The sequence below is a fragment of the Ursus americanus genome, chromosome 1 (genome assembly GCF_024610735.1).
Source record: "Ursus americanus isolate L20-20 chromosome 1, mUrsAme1.1.p, whole genome shotgun sequence".
NCBI classification, from domain to species: Eukaryota; Metazoa; Chordata; class Mammalia; order Carnivora; family Ursidae; genus Ursus; species Ursus americanus.
Window position 1 is genome coordinate 58,639,122 of NC_142127.1, and position 20,176 is coordinate 58,659,297.

At 35.0% G+C, this 20,176-nt stretch overlaps 1 protein-coding gene across 7 annotated transcripts in view; it reads right to left on the reverse strand.

The window, feature by feature from the left end:
* PDE1A (phosphodiesterase 1A) overlaps positions 1-20,176 on the reverse strand; it is a 324,675-nt gene that overhangs the window by 88,722 nt on the left and 215,777 nt on the right. For all 7 annotated transcript variants that reach the window (XM_087861882.1, XM_087861881.1, XM_045806257.2 and 4 more), the window contains one exon: positions 6,690-6,803. In XM_087861882.1, coding sequence (XP_087718008.1) covers positions 6,690-6,803 — 114 coding nt within the window. The remainder of the gene's footprint in view (positions 1-6,689; positions 6,804-20,176) is intronic.

Here is a 20,176-nt window from a genome sequence, read left to right on the forward strand (position 1 = left end):
GTTAGTAGGGTTGCATGGTGACCCATATTGAGATGAAACTCCAAGAGTGTCTGAAAGCTTAATGGTTAGAGGTGAGTAAAATACACATTTGGAAAATCAAAAAATATATATATTTTTTTCCTACAGAGGCTTTATTTTATCTTCAGAGAAAGACTGCTCTTCTGTTCTATGAAAAATCTTTTTAATAGGTCCATTGCCTACACAAAAGTAAGGTGAAGGCCCTACTCTGGCGTATAGAAGATTGAGACAATGTGCCTGCAAGGTCGAAACGTCTCTGAACAGTAATGTACATAGTTGTCCTCATTGGGAACACAGCTGCATCCCTGCAGATTCAATGTCCTTTAGAAAAATATGACATTTTTCCCCTAAATATAGATTTAGACTGCATAGTCTTTGAACATAGTTGTTGATCCTTGAAATGAATGCACAACTTGACATTAATTTTGATAGCCCCCTTCCTTTCTCCTGGCCTTGGAGCTTGAGGTCCTGAACTCAGGATAGGAAAATATGTTGAAAGGCACTCTCATAGGTGATGATAAGCTGGCTTCTGGAAGATGGGCTTAGACTTTAGAGGATGCAGATAAACACCTGGTAGGGGACCTCTACAGAAGGGGTTGTGTTGTGGGTTCAGAGAGCATCCATCAGGAAGGTCGTACAGGAGTTACAGCTGAGTCTAGCATCAGTCTGGGGAACTGGAAGAAGGTATTGAGCTCATGCTTGGCAATAGTACCCACCTTTGGATTGCTGGGTTTGAGGGGAAAATAGGTGACCTGCAGAGGAACAATTCAGCAGTTTGAAGCCAGAGAACTGGCTACAGAGGAAAGCAACAGCCAGGGAAGATGGCTAAAATAAGTAAACACTCACTGAGCATTCTCAAAAACTTTAGGATGAGGAACACATTGAAATAGCAAAGGAATTCCAATTATTGAAATAAAAATAAAGCATAAAAAAAATCTGAGACCCCTGTGTTATAATCCCCAAATTTCACATCTCTGACACTGTTATTCCTGAACTCTAATGCTCATATATCTAGCATGTTCCAGACACTTAAAAAAAAATTAAGTCCTTTGTTAGAAGCCATGCATTTAAGAATGAGCATGGGGAGCTTTGCCAGAGAACAAAACTCATTAACTTCAAGGAATACCTCCAAGTCCAATCCTATCTAGTTTGTAATCTTAACTCTGTACAATCCTTACTCCCTCTTACTCCCTCTGATTATGACTGAGTGCAGCTCTTTAGTGTTTCCTCCTGTAATCTGTCAGTGTGCTTGGGTTTCTCTCTCTAACTCAAAACCTCCCTGTTTCTTGATTGCAGCATTTATCCTTGTGCCTAGGTTTGTCCTCATAGCTCTTGAGCCTGTTTTGGACACCAGCTGTGTGCACAACTGTACTCCTGATTCTGCTCACCAGTGTGCCTGATATTCACTTCAGGTGCTCAGTAACGATTTTTTTCATGAGTGAATATTTGTTGGTAAGTCCCTGTACTCGATGATTTCAAGGGGTTTAGACTCTAAGGTGCTCCAAACTTTACTCAATTTCTACCAGAACAACTTCTGAAAATCCTGATTGACATAACTGCATTCTTGCTCAAATTAGTCTATCACAAAATGAAGGACCCTTAGACTCAGTAAGACACAGAAGTCAACTGAGAATGTTTATCAAAATGTGTATACTATTAAGATTCCTTTCCATTAGTTTGGACTTTGCTTTCAATTCCAGGTAACTATAGCCCACCAGTCTTCTTTTTTTTTTTTTTTCAGGATCAAAAACTTCATTCAGGAAATTATTTGATTCACTTGGAAGTATAAGTTATATATTTTAATATGATATTTATCCTAGAGGTATCTGCATTTTTATTAGTAAGACAAAAGTAGTGGTTATTATTTAACTTTTACTTTGTCATTTAATCCTCAGATCAAGCCAATTAGGCCAGCATTGTCATTATTCTTATTTTACAGCTGATAAAGCTAGGAAATAGAGAAGTTAAGTAATTTGCTTAAAGAAAGGAAGCATTGAGTGGAGAACTTTGAAAAACCATTCTTTCTGAATCAAGAGTCTGTGCTCTAACTATGGTATTCCTAAGACTTTGATTGGTTCACATTAACAAGATGAAGATATAAATTGTGATATTAGGTGGTATTAGTAAACATAATATCCATCTCTGAAAGGGTACCTCCCAGTCAGCTGCCTCCCCTCATGAATAACAATTCACGAGGTCGAGGATGCTACTTTGCCTGGCAATATCCCAATCTAAATAAGGACAATCAGACAGATTTTTTTTCTCTTAAGGCCACATGTTTCTGACTCACAACTGTGCAGCTTTGAAAAACAGTATCCTCTAGGGACTCTTTCAAAAGCAGGACTCATAAAATATTGACATTTACATTTAAAAATGTCTTGTTAAAAAACCAACAAACAGTTGTATTCATTAGGAAATTAAGCTATAATCCTTCAAGAAGGTCAGAAATCAAATTTTGTCAGAAACTCCATTTTTATTTTTCTCACTTAAATCATCCTTCAAGAGAGATTTTTGTTTTGTTTTGTTTTGATTTGTTTTCTTAACTGAAACTCTGCAGTCACTAAAGCTTAGCTGGAAAGGGTGTGTGTGTGTGTGTGTGTGTGTGTGTATGGGTTTTAAACCAATTAATACATTTTTTTTCCTGCTTTATTATGTGTTGACCATTTTTTGCAGTCTGGCCCAAATTTTTAAAAAAATGCCTCACTGGAATACTCACCAAACCATTCTTTTCTAGAAAGAGAATTTTCCATTAAAAAAAATCGCAAAAATCAGGTTTTTTATTTAAAGTTTAAAAGCAACTAAATGCTTCTTCATCTCTCTTCCTAAATCATCTGTTGTACTAATATTCCAAAAGGCAAACTCTAATAATTGTATATGCATCTCAACAAAAACACTCTCAGTTTACTGCTGTGTCTTACTAAGTCCATTGGAAATCAAATCACATCAAGGATTATTGCTCTAAAATTTCTAGCTGATATTTTGATCATAAAGCCACAGCCTTGGAAGATACATAAGAGATAATCTTAGGTCTAACCAGTGGCATGATGGTAAATGTTTAACCACAGACTCTCCAGAAAAAAAACAAATCCCGATTTGTTGCATTTTCCAGTTTCCATGGTGTAAATAAATACTCCCACTGTAGCCAATTTCAAGCTACCAATGTGGCATCACTGAAGGCAGAGTTGGAAGTGATGCAAACACAATCCACACACCACTGGGTCTGACAACCCTGACAGCTCGTGAGCTTTCATAAACACTTCCAGGAAGTCTCCAAAGTCGCCAAAGTCAGATGTTACGGAAGGCATGCAGGTGAGATGCTTGGGTAAACTATGTAACTTTTCTGTCAATGCATTTCCTCATATGTATGAGGTACGTAAAATGATAATAATAATGTTTCTAGCTCATGGGATTCCTGTGATGGTTAAATGAAATGTGCATTAAAATGTTTAGAAGAGTTCTCGGCACATAGCAGGCTGCAATAAGAGGCTTTTAGTAATAAATGTTTGGCATTGTTTTTCTACGATCTATAATTCCAACTGTCAGAATGTTTTACACATTGTCATCTTAATCTTTCAGAGGTCATTAAAAACCATCCTGAGAGGATGGCAGTTATAGAGAGAAGAGCATTAAGAGAGAGAAGAGAAGTCACACCTTAGTTTCTGTCCCTTGCTTTGCCAAAGCCTACGTCTGTGACCATTGGCAAACCTGTTTACTTCTAAGAGCTTTGGTTCTCTCATTAGTACAGTGCAGAAAGTAATGGTGACCCTGCCAGCTGCATGGGATTGTGGGAAGATTAATATGAGCCCTTGGGAAATGGTCCAAATGTGGAGTAGTATCATTAATCTAATTTAAAAACCAAGATGCCGTGGAGTCATGGAGGCATTAAAATAAAATAGTGAAAAGGTTTGTGTCATTTGAGTAAAAATTGGGAATGATGTAGTGTTAAGAGCTGAGATTTTTTTTTTTAAAGAGAACATAATTCTACCACGAAGCAGTTAAGCACTTTTTTCTTCCTACAAAAAAGCAATTTTCTAAAAAAGCAATTTTCAAATGAAAAGGAACTATACTTAGAAATGTAACATATGTGTAGACAAGTTAGGGATCATGGAGAACTAAGTTAACAAAATATCCATAGAATCATAATTTTCTGGGAAACTTAATAAATACAGCATGTAATAACCTATCAAATGAAAGGCAAGATATATTTAGGAGAACCAGATAGTTAGCATTATGCCATCATAGAATGAATAATGTAAATCTCCAAATAATTCTTTAAGATACAATTTCTTTAGTTTTATAAATAAATGCAAAAAATAAAATGTCAAGGACAGATTGAAGAAATCTTAAACATATTACATTCACTCAATTTGTGAACAATGAAGAGCATACATGAAAATGAAGGAGCAAGGAAGTTACAGGAACATCAGATCTTTTAAATTTCCACTTTGAATCTCTGTTCGCTTAGACAAATTATATACATTATATATATTCAGTGAAAGTTAACCAGGAAAACAATTCTGCAAAAAGTTTATAATCTAAAAGTATGCCTATGATCCCCCTCCCCCCCGCCACCGACCAATTTATGACTCTAAATTATGTTTTAACAGAAGAGTTCTGTTCTGGGGACAAAGAAAAAAATCACCTGTGCAACGTAACCTGCACATACCCTTTTCTGCCTGTTATTAGTGAAAATTCTCATGGTCTGATATTAAAAAGGTCAGTACCTGATATAGGAAGATCTCCAAGTTTTCCTAGTTAAGGGAAAGAAAGCAACATGAAACACTATGTATGTACTGTGCTACCTTCCATAAAAGGAGAAGAGAAAAATATGAAATAAAAATTTGTAATAAATCATTGGAAATATACATAAGAAATCTATGAGCTGGAAATATGAGTAGATTGGGATGGGATAAGGGTGGAAGCAAGACTTTCATGAGGCACCTTTTTACATTATCTTGATATTTAAATCATGTGAATTTTTACCTGTGAAACAACAGTGGGATGTGCGTGCATGTGTATGTGTGTGTGTGTGTGTGTGTGTGTGTGTGTGTGTGTGTGTGTGTTTAAGCCCAGTACACATGGATATGTAAGAACTTCATTCTCACATCTGGTGTAACAGTTCTCACCTCCACCAAGCTCAGGCCTGACTCATGCATGGACACGTGCAGAAGCGAAGGGAAATGACGGATGTCTGCACTCTCCATGTCCCATCATCTGTCCCACTCACTCTGCTGTTTCTCATTGTTCAACAATGTGTTGGGGGGTGGCAGGAAATTACAGGAGTCAAAGCGTGTAACAAGACTGGTGTGTTTGTTGTCATCTATGGGGCAGATGCCCAAATGCTGGTTATTTTTCTCTTCTGGGGGAGGTTTTGTGCATCCTTCAGAGAACTTGCTACACCCTTTTGGGTGTTATGTGTTCTCTGATATTTGGGCTGCATCTTTATGATTTCTCCCTGGTTCACTCAACAATCACCCCATGCAGCCAGCCTCTTGCTCATCTTCTTTAGTCAGTGTTATTTCAATACTGGTCAATCTCTTCAAAAGGCTTCTACTCCACTTGCCTCAAGATTTTGAAAAACTTAGTGCCTCTTCTGTGCTAAACTCTGGAGGGACATGTCTCTTCCTCCACAGTGTCCCTTTACCTGTGAAAGCAAGGTAGTCTGAATCAGACTGCCACCTTTAGCTCTGTTGAGATGAGAATCAGGAGCCTGTCTCAGTACCCTCTAAACTCCAAGAGATAGCGGTCAAATCTCTTACAAACTGTCCTATCCTACTCCACTGAGTCTTCTATTAGCATTAGGATCCTCAGGATGCCCTCTTGAGGTTCTGATGTAAGCACCCTCTTAGAGAAAAAAAGAAAAATGAACAGTTCCCTCATAAAGCTGAGGTTTCTTAACCTCCATACTATTGACACTTGGGGCTGGTTAACTCATTCTTGTGGGGATTTTCCTGTGCATTGTAGGATTTGTAGCAGCATCTCCAGCCTCTACCCATCACATTACAGTAACACACTCTCATCAACCAAACCGAAAATGTCTCCAGATATTGCCAAATGACCCCTGGAAGGCAAATCACCTGGTCAAGAGCCACAGCACCAGGCTAAGGACCCTCTTCAAATAAATCCCCATTTCTTAATATCCTTACCACTTTGCTAAGTATGAGGCTAGGTGATAAGGTCTAGGTGATGATTGAATTCACTTTTGGGACTGTCTCTTAGCAAGCCCTGCACAGAGAGTCTGATAGGTACATCCTATGAGACTGTGTGGACATGTGACACCCATTTTCTCAGCAGGAATCTTGAGATAATTGGAAAATCCTTATATCACTGAAAATTGATAAAAGCCTACATCTGTCTCTGAGTTTATAAATCTGTGCCTAAAGACAATGAGGGTAGGGGGAGAAGAGACTTTAGTTTGTTCATTTTATGACTTAATTGTTTGATTATTTTTATATTCACCTATCTGGATTAAAATGTGTATTTTTAAAGAAAGGATCATAGTCCAGTTAAATAGCTACATGAAGAAAAACCCTTTAAATTTTAATAAGATTTTGATTTCAGTTGAATGATTAAGATATACTATATTCATGTTTGAGATAAATGAAGGCCAAAAAAGAGGAAAAAGGAAAGAGAGGCAAAGAAGATAGAAGGGAAGGGAGACTAAAACTCACCTTGTTTCATCAATGTAAACAGCTTCCAACACAGATGCTGCATATTCAATATTCTTCTTTAAGTCTACGACATTAACATCACCTTTTTCCAGCTGTTTCACTAAGCATCTTAGTCTGTTTCAAAAAAGTAGCCAAAAAAGAGAGAAATACGAAGAGATTTATTATAACTATATGGAAAATAGTCCAGTATTAAATACACAAATCAAGTTAAACTAGTAATGTATCTTTCTAGGTCATCAAATAGAAATATTTTCAGGAATTATTTTGATATAATTAAGTTCAGTTTTTGTCACTTAAACAACTCTTGAAAATTATATTCACCTCTCAATAATATTAGGATGGTAGATTGCTATTTTAGTTACTATATTTCAAGGATAGTCTTTCTGAAAATTCAAAACAATAGAAATATTTCCATAAAAGTGTATTCCTAACACTAGAATTTGTTCTATGGCTGTTCTCCTTCTTTAGATTTGGCACTAAAAATTATTTAAAGGGTACTATTTATATCACTACTGTAGCAACTATTCACTGTATATAACAATAAAAACAAAAAGAAAGGCAAAAGATCTGAGAAAATATAATTATGATGAGAAAAACATATATGTATGTATGCTTAGTGTTTTTACTGAAGTAATTTTTCACCCAAGGTGAACCTGTACAATATTTTCATTTGCATATACAATGTGTCCCAACTCCCTGAGGAATTTTAAAGCATAGGGATCAACTAAGCCATGTCTGGATTCCTGACTCACAGAAACTGTGAGATAATTAATGTTATTGTTTGAAGACATTAAATTAGAGGATTAAATTTTATGTAGCAATAGATATCTCATGGAGTGAGATCTATAAGTTCCTAACATTTTCAGAAACTTCTGTGTATTAATTATAAACCAAGTGTTTCTGAAGATATTACCTATACTAGGCAGAAAAGGAAAACATATTCTTTTCTCTCTACGTACTACAGATAAACAATATGAGGACAATTTATCCATTTTCCTAAGTTACCAGACGGAATTTAATTCCATTCCTGAACAAAGGTATTTTAGAGAGAATGGAGTACACCTACTTTTAGGCACTGTCTTAGAGATAGTGTAGCAGATTTTCTGAAAATTTATTTTGGATGATTTTTAATACCAAGGCTAAGGGCTTAAAGACAAGTTAAAAATTTCAGCAAGACTTTGACAAATACGTTATTTCTCCATGGGAAAAAAGCCACACCCAGACTAAAACTTCTTATTCAGGAATCTACAAATAATTATTTTTTGTGCCATATATTTTTGTATGATAAAATATTAGCAGATAACAACATTGCAAAATAAAATTTATGTGTTAATAAAAAAAGTTTTATTCATACAGTCAGCAAAGTAAAATAAAACAAAGATAACAACTAAAACAAGTTATTGAGAAAGGAAAAACTAAGCCTGTCTCAATATAATGATAATGGAGTAACACAGCGTGTTCTGAGTTTTTTGTAATGCTTATGATCCAAGCACATTATGCTTACTGAAATTGCCTTTTATGTGTGAGAGCAAAAGAAAGAGTCACAACTCTGCAATGACTTAAAAATATACCATTCCTGTATCCTTCTTGTGAAAATTACTTGGTACAGGGTGGTTGTATTTGGTGGTTATATGAAGTACTTTTAAAAGCGAAGTAATTCTGATGATTGGCTTCTCTTCTTCTGAATAAATAAACTCTTTTTATTTGAGTTAGCAATTCCTTCCTCTAAAAAACTACATTTTTCGGGCTCTCTTGAAGGTAGGTATAGTTATTCAACTGCTTTCTGGCCAAGGAGAGTAATAGGAGGTTGTTGAATAAGACTTTCAGAACAATGATTTTGAAGAGGGCTAACTCAGCTGGAAGGGATTCTCTTTTATCCTTGCAAGTTCCTTGCTGCCTAAATGTAGTGGAACTGTCTCAAGGTCCAGCAGCCATTCAGGATCATGAGGCAACCTGGCAATAGGAAGTTACCCACTAAGAATGGCAGAGAAGGAAGATGCCAGTGGCCTGAGTCCCATACTGTGAATATACTTGAATGAGGTCACCCACCTCTGAAGTTATTTCATATGAGAAAACAAAAAATGTTGTATTTAAGCTACTATTATTTTGAGACTTTTATTTGCAGCTGGACCCAATCCTAACTAAGTCAAATAAGAAATGACTCAAAGTAAAGAACTCATGAATGGCAAAATCATCATAGAAAATGAAAAGGGGATGTCCCTAGGAAGCACTTCCTAAATCACGACAGCCTGCAGTTGTTCCCAGAGGTATCATCCCATCAGCAGATCAGACCTGATAAAACCTGTGATGAGGAACATGCTGTTTCACAGAGACATCTTAAAAACAACAAAGGTTATGAATTTTTGTATTTTATTTGGGGTATAAACCTATAATCTGACACAAAAAAATTGCTCTGAAAAAATATTCCAAAAATACTCCAAAAAGGTTTTACCACCTAATCAGAAAATCAAGTTAGATAAGGTTATAAATATAAAATCATAACCATCCCTACATCCCATATACACATACACACTCCAAAACTCACTATGTTAATCCAAAAAGACTGGAAGGCGATATAGATTCGGGGATTACTAGGACTTCCTTCTCTTTTATCTCCTTTGCTTGTATGTGCCAAATTTCCTCTAGTGAGTGCAAAATTCTATTTATAGGAAAGGAAAACTGTTGTACCGTAAAAAGATTATTTATAATCAGAACCACAGATTAATGGAGTAATTTATATAATTATTATTCCAATTGTGAACTTGCTTTTGTAGTCAATTTATGCATACAATAATCCCCAACAATCTTATTTAGGCTATTATTTCACTCTCTTCATAGATGATACAAGGTCAAACATCTTTATGAATCATTTTCAAATGATCATAATTCCTAAATTAGTGGGTTCTAAAGTATTAAGTCTTTACTACATATATCTATACAAATTTTTAATTTTTTAAAAAAGATAACTATATGTACCTAACTCCTAAGCCATCCTATGGCCAATTCTCAGAACTAAAAAAGAAATCACAGTCATGTGCATAAAAAAAAAAAAAAACAGGTTCTCTTAACCTAGTAAAACATCTTTTTAATAATGATTTATTTATTAATTTTGAGGAGGGGAGGGACAGGGGAAGAAGGAGAGAGAGAAACTTAAGAAACTGCCCAGAGTGGAGCCCGACGTGAGGCTCCATCTCACGACCCTGAGATCATGATCTGAGCCAAAATCAAGAGTTGGTCGCTTAACTGACTAAGCCACCAAGGCACCCTGTGATTTGGTTTCTTTCATCAGAGTAGGGAAGCATAGTGAAAAACAGTGTTCTTAATGCAAGGTCTAGGTATGTTCTTCTTGTTCCTTAAGCTTAGGTTAAGTAGATGTAGATTAGATGTTCTAATCTATGCAGTTTTCACAGATTGCTGGATTGGAGACTACACTGGCTACTCTGCTGGGTAGCAAAACAAGTTAACAGCTTTGGTATCAAACAACATAGACTAGCTATTTATAAGCAGATGATATTGCCAAAAAAAGTGTTAAAAATCCAAGTCAGTTAAATATTTAGCATTTTTTACTGTACCTGAGCTGTGAGATACATACATATATATATTTATATACATATATATGAGTACATGTAAGAATATATATGAATGCATATGTAAGGATACACACACACACACACATGCATATAATGTATGGGCACCTGTGTGTACACCACAGTACCTGTCTTCAAGGTATTTGCAATCTCTGGGGATGGCATGACATATGCACATAATATGGTCAAATGTTGAATGCATACATTCCTCGTTACTTTTTTTTATACAACCCTAATTTTCAAGAAAACTGATTTAGTCATTGTTCCTCAAATATTCTCTCATCATCCTAAATTGAAGCTCTTCTCTCTTACTGAAATACCTATCTCCATACCCCATCTTTAACTGTTTGAATCATGTTTAGTAACTAGGCATACCTGGGGTGCTGCCTATATCAACAGCCCTTTGAAGATTACCATGCATTGTGTTCTCTCCCAACTTAGAAACAAAACCACACTTCATTTCCTCACTAACAAAACTAGAACTTCTCTGGCTTCATTATAATTTCAGTTTTGGGCACATAATGTTTTCCCAATTGGTTTTTCATCCAATAAAAGAATTATGAGGAATGCAAAGAAGAAAGAGAATTGATCTATAATGAGGACAAAAATCAACCAGCCAAACTTGACCCAAAAATGGCAAAGATGATAGAATTAGAAGGCAAGGATGTTAAAAGTCATTTTTAAAATACAATAATATATACTACATTATGCCCATAAATTCAACAATTCATAGAATGAACAATTTCCTTAAAAGACACAAGCTACCAAATCTCAGAAAGACAAATGAGTAAACTAAATTTGTAGTTCAAAATGTTAACATAAAGAAAACTTCAGGCCCAGATGACTTCATTGGTGAGTTATGTCAAAAATTTAAGGAAGTAATAACACATATTCTCTGAAAACTTTTCCAGAAAAATCCTATGTCCTAATCCTAATCCTATGTCATTCTGAGAGGTCAAAATTACCCTCATAACAAAACCAGATGAAAATGTTAGAAAAAGAAGGAAGAAGAGGAGGAGGTGGTGGAGGAAGAGGAGCAATATATCAATAAATGTGCCTCATGAACATAAATGTAAAAATCCTAAATATTTTAGGAAATCAAATCCACCAATATATCAAAGAATAGTATATCATAAAAGAGATTTACCCCAGGAATGCAAGGTTGTTATAAGATTGAAACTTAATCAATGTAACATTTTATTAAGAGACTAAATAAGAAAAGCCATATAATCATCTCAATAAATACTCAAAAAACATTTGACAAAATCCAACATCAATTGCTCGTTGAAAGTCTTAGCAAATTAGGAATAGAGGAACTTCCTCACTTGATGAAAGTTATAAAAAATCTACGGCTAATGACATTAGTAAAGTTAAATAACTGAATGCTTTCCTCCAAACATCAGGAATAAGGAAGGGTCTACTCTTAGCCCAGGTATTCATCCCTGTACTGGATCTTATAGCCAATATAATAAGGCAAGAATAAAAGCTGTCCAGATTGGAAAAGAAGCAATAAAACTATCTTTATTCACAGGCAACATGATTCTCTAAGTAGAAAACCTGATAGAATATACAAAAAAGTTACTAAAAGTAATAAATGAATTTAATGAGTTTGCAATATAGAGAAACATAAAAAAGTCAATATCCTTTCTATATGATAGTAATGGACAATTTGAAATTAAAATGAAAAGCAGGATCATTTAAAATAGTATCAAAAAGGACGTAAATCCAACAAAATAATACGGAAGCCCTATACACAAAAACTACAGAACATTGCTGAAAGGAATTAAAAGTAGACCTAAATAAATGAGATGTACTGTGCCCATGGATTGAAAGACTCAAAATTGTTAACATAATTTTCCCCAGATTTAACTATAGATTCAATGCTATCCCAATACATGTCTTGTCAGGCTTTTGTTATTGTTGTGTATATTGATGTACTGATTCAAAACAAATGTAACAAAAAGAACAAGTTGGAAGACTTACATTATTTCAATACTTATAAGTCTTTAAGACTTAATTTTTAAAAAGATTTTATTTATTTATTTGAGAGAGAGAGAGAGAGCACAAGCAAGGGGGAGGGGCAGAGGGAGAGGTAGAAGCAGACTCCCCACTGAGCAGGGATCCTGACAAGGGGCTTGATCCCAGGAACCCAGGACCCTGAGATTATGACCTGAGCTGAAGGCAGTCGCTTAACTGACTGAGCCACCTAGGCACCCCTTCAAGATTTATTTTAAAGCTATAGTAATCAGTATGGTAAAAATAACATAATATGGTACATTATTCGCACCAGGATAGGTTGATAGATCAATGGAACAGAATATAGCCTAGAAAGATATCTACCAATATATAGAATTGATTTTGGAAAAAGGTGCAAAGATAATTTAGTGGAAAAAGGATAGCCTTCACAATAAATGGTACTGGATAAATAGAAATATCTATGTGTAAAAGGAACTTTGATCCATACATGTATCACAGATCTAAATGTATATCCTAGAACTATAAACCTAGAAGAAAACATAGGAGAAAATTTTGTCATCTTGACTCAGCCAAAGGTGTCTTATATACAGCACCTGAAGCACTACCAATGAAAAAATAATAAGTTGAACTTCATCAATATTAAGTGCTTCTGTTCTTCAGAAACATTGTTAAAAGAATGAAAAGCTGCAGACTGGGAGAAAATATTTGCAAATCATATATCTGAAAAATATTTGCAAATCATATATCTGATAAAGGATTTGTATCCAAAACATAAAAATCTTGCAAAACTCAATAATAAGACAACCCAATACAAAATTCGCAAATGATTTGAACAAACTCTTCACTAAAAAAGATATATTCATGGCAAATATGAAAAGATGCTCAAAATTACTAATGATTAGAAAAAAATTCAAATTAAAACAATAATGAGATACAACTGAACACCTACTAGAATGGCCAAAAGTGAAATAACTGGTCATACCAAATACTGGCAAAAATGTTAAGCAACTAAAACTACCATACACTATTTTTGGGAACGTAAATAGGTACAATCATTTTGAAAACAGTTTCTTAAAAAGTTAAATGTGTATCTACCATATGAATTAGCCACTCTATTCTTTGGTGGAGAGACTTGTACACAAATGTTCATAGAGGCTTTATTTGTAATAGCCCCAAACTGGAAACAACCCAAATGTTCATCAACAGTAAGGAGACAAACTAGGGCATATCCATCCAAAGAAGTTCTACTCAGCAATAAAAGGAATGAACTACTGACATGAGTAAATGCCAAATAATTATGCTGAGTGAAATGAGATATGTGCATACTGTATGATTCCATTTATACAAAATTGTAGAAAATGCAAATGATTCTTATAGTGAAAGGAAGGAGATCAGTGGTTGCCTGGAAATGGAGAAGGTGGGGATCTGGAAGGAAAGGGAGGGAAGGATTACAAAGGAGCTAAAAGAAGCTTTTGAAATTAAGAGAAATGTTAATTTTCTTAATTGTGGTCATGGTTTCATAGCTGTATACATATGTCAATATTTACCAAATTATAAGTTAAAACTGAAATATGTAATCAGTAATTTGAGATAGAAAAAGGACATATGCAAAATAGATGCTTCTTATACATCTTCTTTTTTCATTAATTTTATTAAAATACTAAAATTCTAATATATACCATTAGAGAACATGAAAAAAATCTGAACCAGCATTACACTCCTAATGATCTTTTCCCAAAGAGAATGACACTAATCTTTGATAATTCATCAGACTTTTAATATCAGCATGAATATTATGAACAGATTTTGATCTTAGCTTTTTGGAGGGACTTCCTTACCTTCTAATGATCAGAACACTTAAAAGAAGACAGAAATGAAAAATAGAAACACTATCTTTGAAAATAACTGATTGGCTTTGTGATTCAATAAGTAGTTACAGACTAGAAACGATTTCTACCTTTGAACAAAGAATACTTAGCTGTAGAAAATGATTGAGTATTTTTTTATTCAAATATAGAGCTGCAACTTTCCAAGTGAAAAAATATCCAATATTAACTGGTGTAGTTTTCATCATCAAGTAGTTCAAATACTGTTAAGTCACCTTCTAAGATACTGCTACAGGACCCGATCTTACAGAAGGACCACCCACATAACAAAGAATACTCTCATATTGAAAAATCTTCTGTATCCATGCAAGTCTTTATTAATTCTAGGATATAAACTGTCCAGGACATCCTTAATGCTGTAGAGCCTGAATAATAAGTAAACTAATACATGCTATTTAAAAGAGAATTGATAATTGTTAAATCCCTATCAACATCCCCATTTGTGAACTTATTGAAATACAAACGTGAGAAAGATATGTAGAACCATAACATCATACTGAGAAGCATAAAAGGTAAAGCTAAAAGAATATCTACAGCAGATATTAACGTTAACACTAAAAGACGGCCTTACACAGGAGTGCACAAAAACCCACAAAAAGGGACTGTCAACAAAGAAGCTACTATGTAGTTTTCAGTAAATTCTGTTGCCCCTGATTCCAACATGATAAAAAGTGGTAATAAGAAGCCATTAAATAGTGAAATTCTCTTGTATACTCAGCAGGTCAGTGCTTAGGAAATTAAATCTTAACCTCAGCCTAAGAAGCAAGGTTTATAGATTTAAAGTATTTTTAAGACATTTTTCTTTCACCTAGGAAAATAAATCTCCTGTTACCTTTATTTTATGACATGAATGGCTCCTAAAACAATTGGTATCATTAAAAACAATGGGAACAATTGTACGACAAATACTATTAGCCTTTAAAATAAGTTTACATTCTACATTTAAAGGAGCAAAGTAATCCAACTGAGGTGGAGAATATATGATGAAAAAGTATTCTTTTTTTGAAAAGTATTTTTTTTTTAAGTACAAAGGAATATATAATTATTCTCTTCTCTCCAAATCACAATTTAGGTAAACTATCACTTTACCTCAAGTGAACTTTTTGTTTTAAAGATTTTATTCATTTATTTGAGAGAGAGAGAGGGAGAACATGAGCAGCAGGCTCAGCAGGGAGCCTGACACGGGGCTCAATCCCAGGACCCCAAGATCACAACTGAGCCAAAGTCAGATGCTCAACCAACTGAGCCGGCCAGGTGCCCCTCGAGTAAACTTTTTATTATAGAAAAGGGCATGCATAATTCCCAGCATGTGGAAGAATTCCTTTTAAGTACAGAGATACAAACACTCAAATAGTTAAAAATGCTTTCGAGATCAGTTTTTTCCTACGTGGTGGCAAAAGAACAGTAAGATCATATTGACTCTACAGAGGGAACTAATCATTTGTGCCTTGCTACTTTACTTCTCTGAAATACTATGGACTCTGTGGACTCCAGGATTTTCTTTAAAGGTTATATATTTAAGTAAATATGTATATTAAATATATATGAATATACACATATTTAAACACATATTTAAATCTATAAATATATTAGATTTAAATATGTATATTTGTATTGATAAAAACATAAATTGCAAAAATGTATTTCTAAAATATAATTATTATTTTATTAGTTTATGTAATAATTATATTTATATATATTATATATATATATATATATTTAAAGCTATGTGTTCTGAAGAAGAAAAAGTAGTGACCTTCACCCACTACTAAGTTATTTATTGAAATTAAGGAAGAAAGATTAGGAATAGGGTGTATACATAATAGATCCACTGAAGAAGACACGTGTGCTGTGGAAAACACATATTTAGCACTGAGCTCAGGTAGCCACTCCGTGCTAAATGTTTTTTATTTGTCCCTCCAAATCCACTCTACTGGACTGTACCCTACTCCTTGCCCTGCGAGGGAGTTGTAAAGACTACCTCAGGGGACCATTTGAGGTTCACAAATGGGAATCATCACAGGAGATAAGAGGGAGAGAGAAGAAAAAGTCAGAGTATTACTCTTTTCTTCTCCCTGGATGGTCACCCCCCATAGAAAGTCACTTGTCAGGCAGCACTCTCCCTCCTCACAGAGTTCTCTCTCAATCTCTCCATCTCTCATCAGGGATAACACATCCCCGGGGCCCCATGTTACCAGCCCAGAGGTATCACATTATCCTGGTAGTTCCCTACACTCATCCCACAACTATAAATCCTCTCTATTATTAATTTCTCCTCAAATCACCCATTCTGACTGTACCATCTATTTTGCCTTACTTCTATCACACCTCCTATAATGCCATCCTCTCAAACCAGAGACTTTCAGAGACTTTCAGTACAGTCCTCTGGGTGTATTGAAAAGACTAGAGACAGGACTTTAAAGTCAGTGAGGACTCACTCTACTCGCATTCACCTTTTCCCTGGTATTCATGGAGAGGACAGCTACTTCAGCTTTCTGGAGTGATCAGCATTAGAGTGAGCTCTGGCTCATGGAAACTGCACACAATGTGAGGATCAGCTGCTTCACAGGAAATGTAGGGGAGCCACGAGACCAAACTGCCACTTTCACACTGGAGCAGCCTGACACTTGAAAGGGGTGTTTATGGGGGAATGACCGATGCTGGCTGGGTCAGACAGTGTGTGGTATAATTTTTCAAATTTAAAAAAGAAAAAATAGACAAAGAAAAAAAGATTTTTCTTTTTTCTTAAATGGTTTATATTTAAGCTTGATGGATTAAAGAAAATGCTTTTACTACTGTTCACCCCTGAAACATCACTAACATCACATAAAGGGACTGAAAGGGGCTACAGGGAAAAAAGAAGAAGAAAGAAGATAATAGTAGAGAAAAGTTTATAATACACTTTTGGGAAAATTGAACAGTGAGATATGGTGACTGACTTAACAAATACCAAGAAAGAGAAACGAACCAAAGTGCTTTCAAAGGGTGATGACAGAAAAAAGCAAGACAATGATTCCTCACAGAACCTCAGGCTAGCTTAGTGGGTAGGGACACCAAAGATCTTATAATGCAGAGATCAGGCTTCAGGCTCAAAACAGGAGGGTGGAATTGTTTGAGAGCCTTCAGATTTCTTTCTCCACCCCAAGTAGTGGGAAACTATCCTTACTTATACTTACAGCAAACATGGAAATGAGGCAGGACTGTCAGATTGAAAATAGGAGGTGTAAGTGAAAGTCAGTATGTTGAATGATGATAACCAGGTTTCTTTCTCCCACCTGTTTACAGAATGAAGACTGGGGGATTCATTGCGGGAGAGACTGAAAAGCCCCAGAGAAATGAAATTTTGGAAACAAACAGATCACAGCTTGCTCACTCACCCTTCAGTGAAGCTCAGCAGGTTACAAGAACTACCTGTGCACTGAGAGATTCTAATCACTTCTCAGAGCCACACTCTTTAATATTAATGGCCTGTCAACAGTGAGCAGGCATGAAGGGGAAAACCTCCAACATGAAAGGCATAGACAAATATAAATAAAATAAAAAAACTGGGGAAAACAGAAACAACACAAAGACCAAAGAAAAACATTAAAAAATAAGAAAATAAGAGATTCCTCTGGGAAAAATAAGAGACTCACCTATGAAACAAAAATATAATGCTACTTTTTAAAGATGGGATAAATGGTACCAAAGAACGTCTTAGAAATGAATCCTAATGATTTACATAAAAATGTCAAAGAAGGAATAGAGAAAAAAGTGTAATATCCTATAAAGTGGACAAAAAGACAGCAAGAGGGATAATAGAATAATAATGATAAGAAAATTAAAGGGCCAGTTCAGGAGATCTAATGTCCAGTGAACTAACGTTCTAGACATTAAGGATAGAGGAAATTATCAAAGAAAAAGTCAATTACCCAGAACTAAGAATCTCCATTTTGAAAGGGCCCACCAGGGTCAGTTTCATGGGCGTGTGACCTGGTAGTCATATAGGACCCTGTGCTTAGAAGCACTCTTTGTATAGAGCTCTGCTGTCACCATCTTGAAATTCTTAATTTTTGAACAAGAAGCCCCACATTTTCATTTTGCACCAGGCCCTGTATGTTATGTAGCTGGTATGGGGCCGATCAAGAATTCTGTATTCAGTCAAATTTTCATTCAAATTTGAAGAAAGAATAAAGGCTTTTTCAGATATTCAATGACTCCCAAAATTTTACTTTCCATGCTCTCTTTTTCAGGAAGCCACTGAGAGATGCAGTTGACCAAAACAAGGACATAACATGAGTCTAATGCAGGTAGGTGAAGAAGGGAAGTCTCTGAATAAGAGATATGTGACCATCCTAGAAATGAACTAGTCTAGATGGAAAGGACATAGGAGGAAGTCTCTAGGAGGAGAGATGGAACTGATGAACAATAGAACCGACAGGATGTTTGGAACTTTGTTTTGACAGATCAGTTGAGCATTCATAAAATTATAAAATATATATGAAAAATACAGTAATTATGAAATAAGAGAAAAGAAAGTTATATATGATAGGAAAGCCATTTGATTGACATTTTGATTGGCAAGTGATTGGCAAGTGAATAATATTTAGAATAGATATGTAGTGTATGATGACTAACACAACATAATAAAAAATTATTATAAAAAAAAGAAATCACATTGCTTGCAAACACAAGTGACTTAAAAATGAAATAAGGTACAATATGACTCTTGAAAAGATGAGGGCAAGGAAGCTGGTTAAATGAATGTATGAGAGCTATTTCCTCTATTTTTAGCATGGATATCCATTGATAAATCTGAAATTGATATGATTTGGAAATATGCTGAAGAAGGAAGAATTAAAAAGAGCTAAACCATTGAAATTATTTACTTCTGGAAAACTGGCTGCTGATTTTGATAATAATAAAAATAATTTTAATGACATAACCCCTGTTAAAGTAGAATATTTAATATATTTCCAACAACACAAATGACTTTACTTAGGAGTCAGGTCCTTTACTTGGTAGTTTTGGAATCACTGACCATGAAAAATTTAAATGACTGAAAAATAACAGGATGTCAGAATTCATCTTGAATTAAAAGCAAAGAAAGACTGAAAGCGTACAAAGTATTCCAATCATGAGTTGATGGTTAATGTTGAATTCCAGTTGTTCTAGACTTTTAGACACATAGTGAAGCCAAGGGAAAGAGAATTACACATGATAAATATACACCTGTTCATCACATGTTCCATGCTCATGAAATAAACTAACAGAAAAAAGGCACTAATGTTTCAGATTTGAGGTAGACACAAGGGGAAATATACATATTTTATGTGAAAAAAAGAAAGAGAGATATGGGGAAGGAGCATAAAGTATGAGAGCAGTTGAAGTATGATGGATGAATTTATTACATATTTTATTGCATATTTATGTAATAAATACACAATTTATTATATATTACATAGGTTTTGAAAAATCAGAGAAAGGTACATTGAGTAGTGCTACAAAAGTCAATTAGAATGTGGTTGAGGGAATGAAGAGGTTGTACACATTGTCAAGAGCACCATGAGACTGGGGTGTTCCTGAAGCAATAAGTGATTGAAAATCAGCAAAGTCAGGTACTCAATCAGCTGAGCAAAGCAACCTCAGCACCAATTCCACCAAAAAAAAAAAAAGGCACTTTTAAAAGTGGGCTTAGGACATTTACTCTTAATTAATAGAGTACCACATAACAACAGGCTTCAAAAATACACTAGCAGAGAAAGAAAACTGATCATATTAAAATAGACTTTTAAAGAAAAAAAAAACTATGGAAAGAAAGTACAGGTCTGATGCACAACCACAGAAAGGGCACAGCTGACCCAAAGAAGGCTTCCTAGAGGCAGAGAGGGAGAAGGAACTATCCTGGCTTTTCTCATCCTCCTCACCTATCCTGCAATCTCCTGACAGTATCTGCCACTGGCCAAATCTATCCAGGTGCCAGTTTACACAAACCTGGGAACTTCAGCTGTGATGATACAGAGCAGAGCAGGAATAAGGCAAGGAATAGACCTAAGGT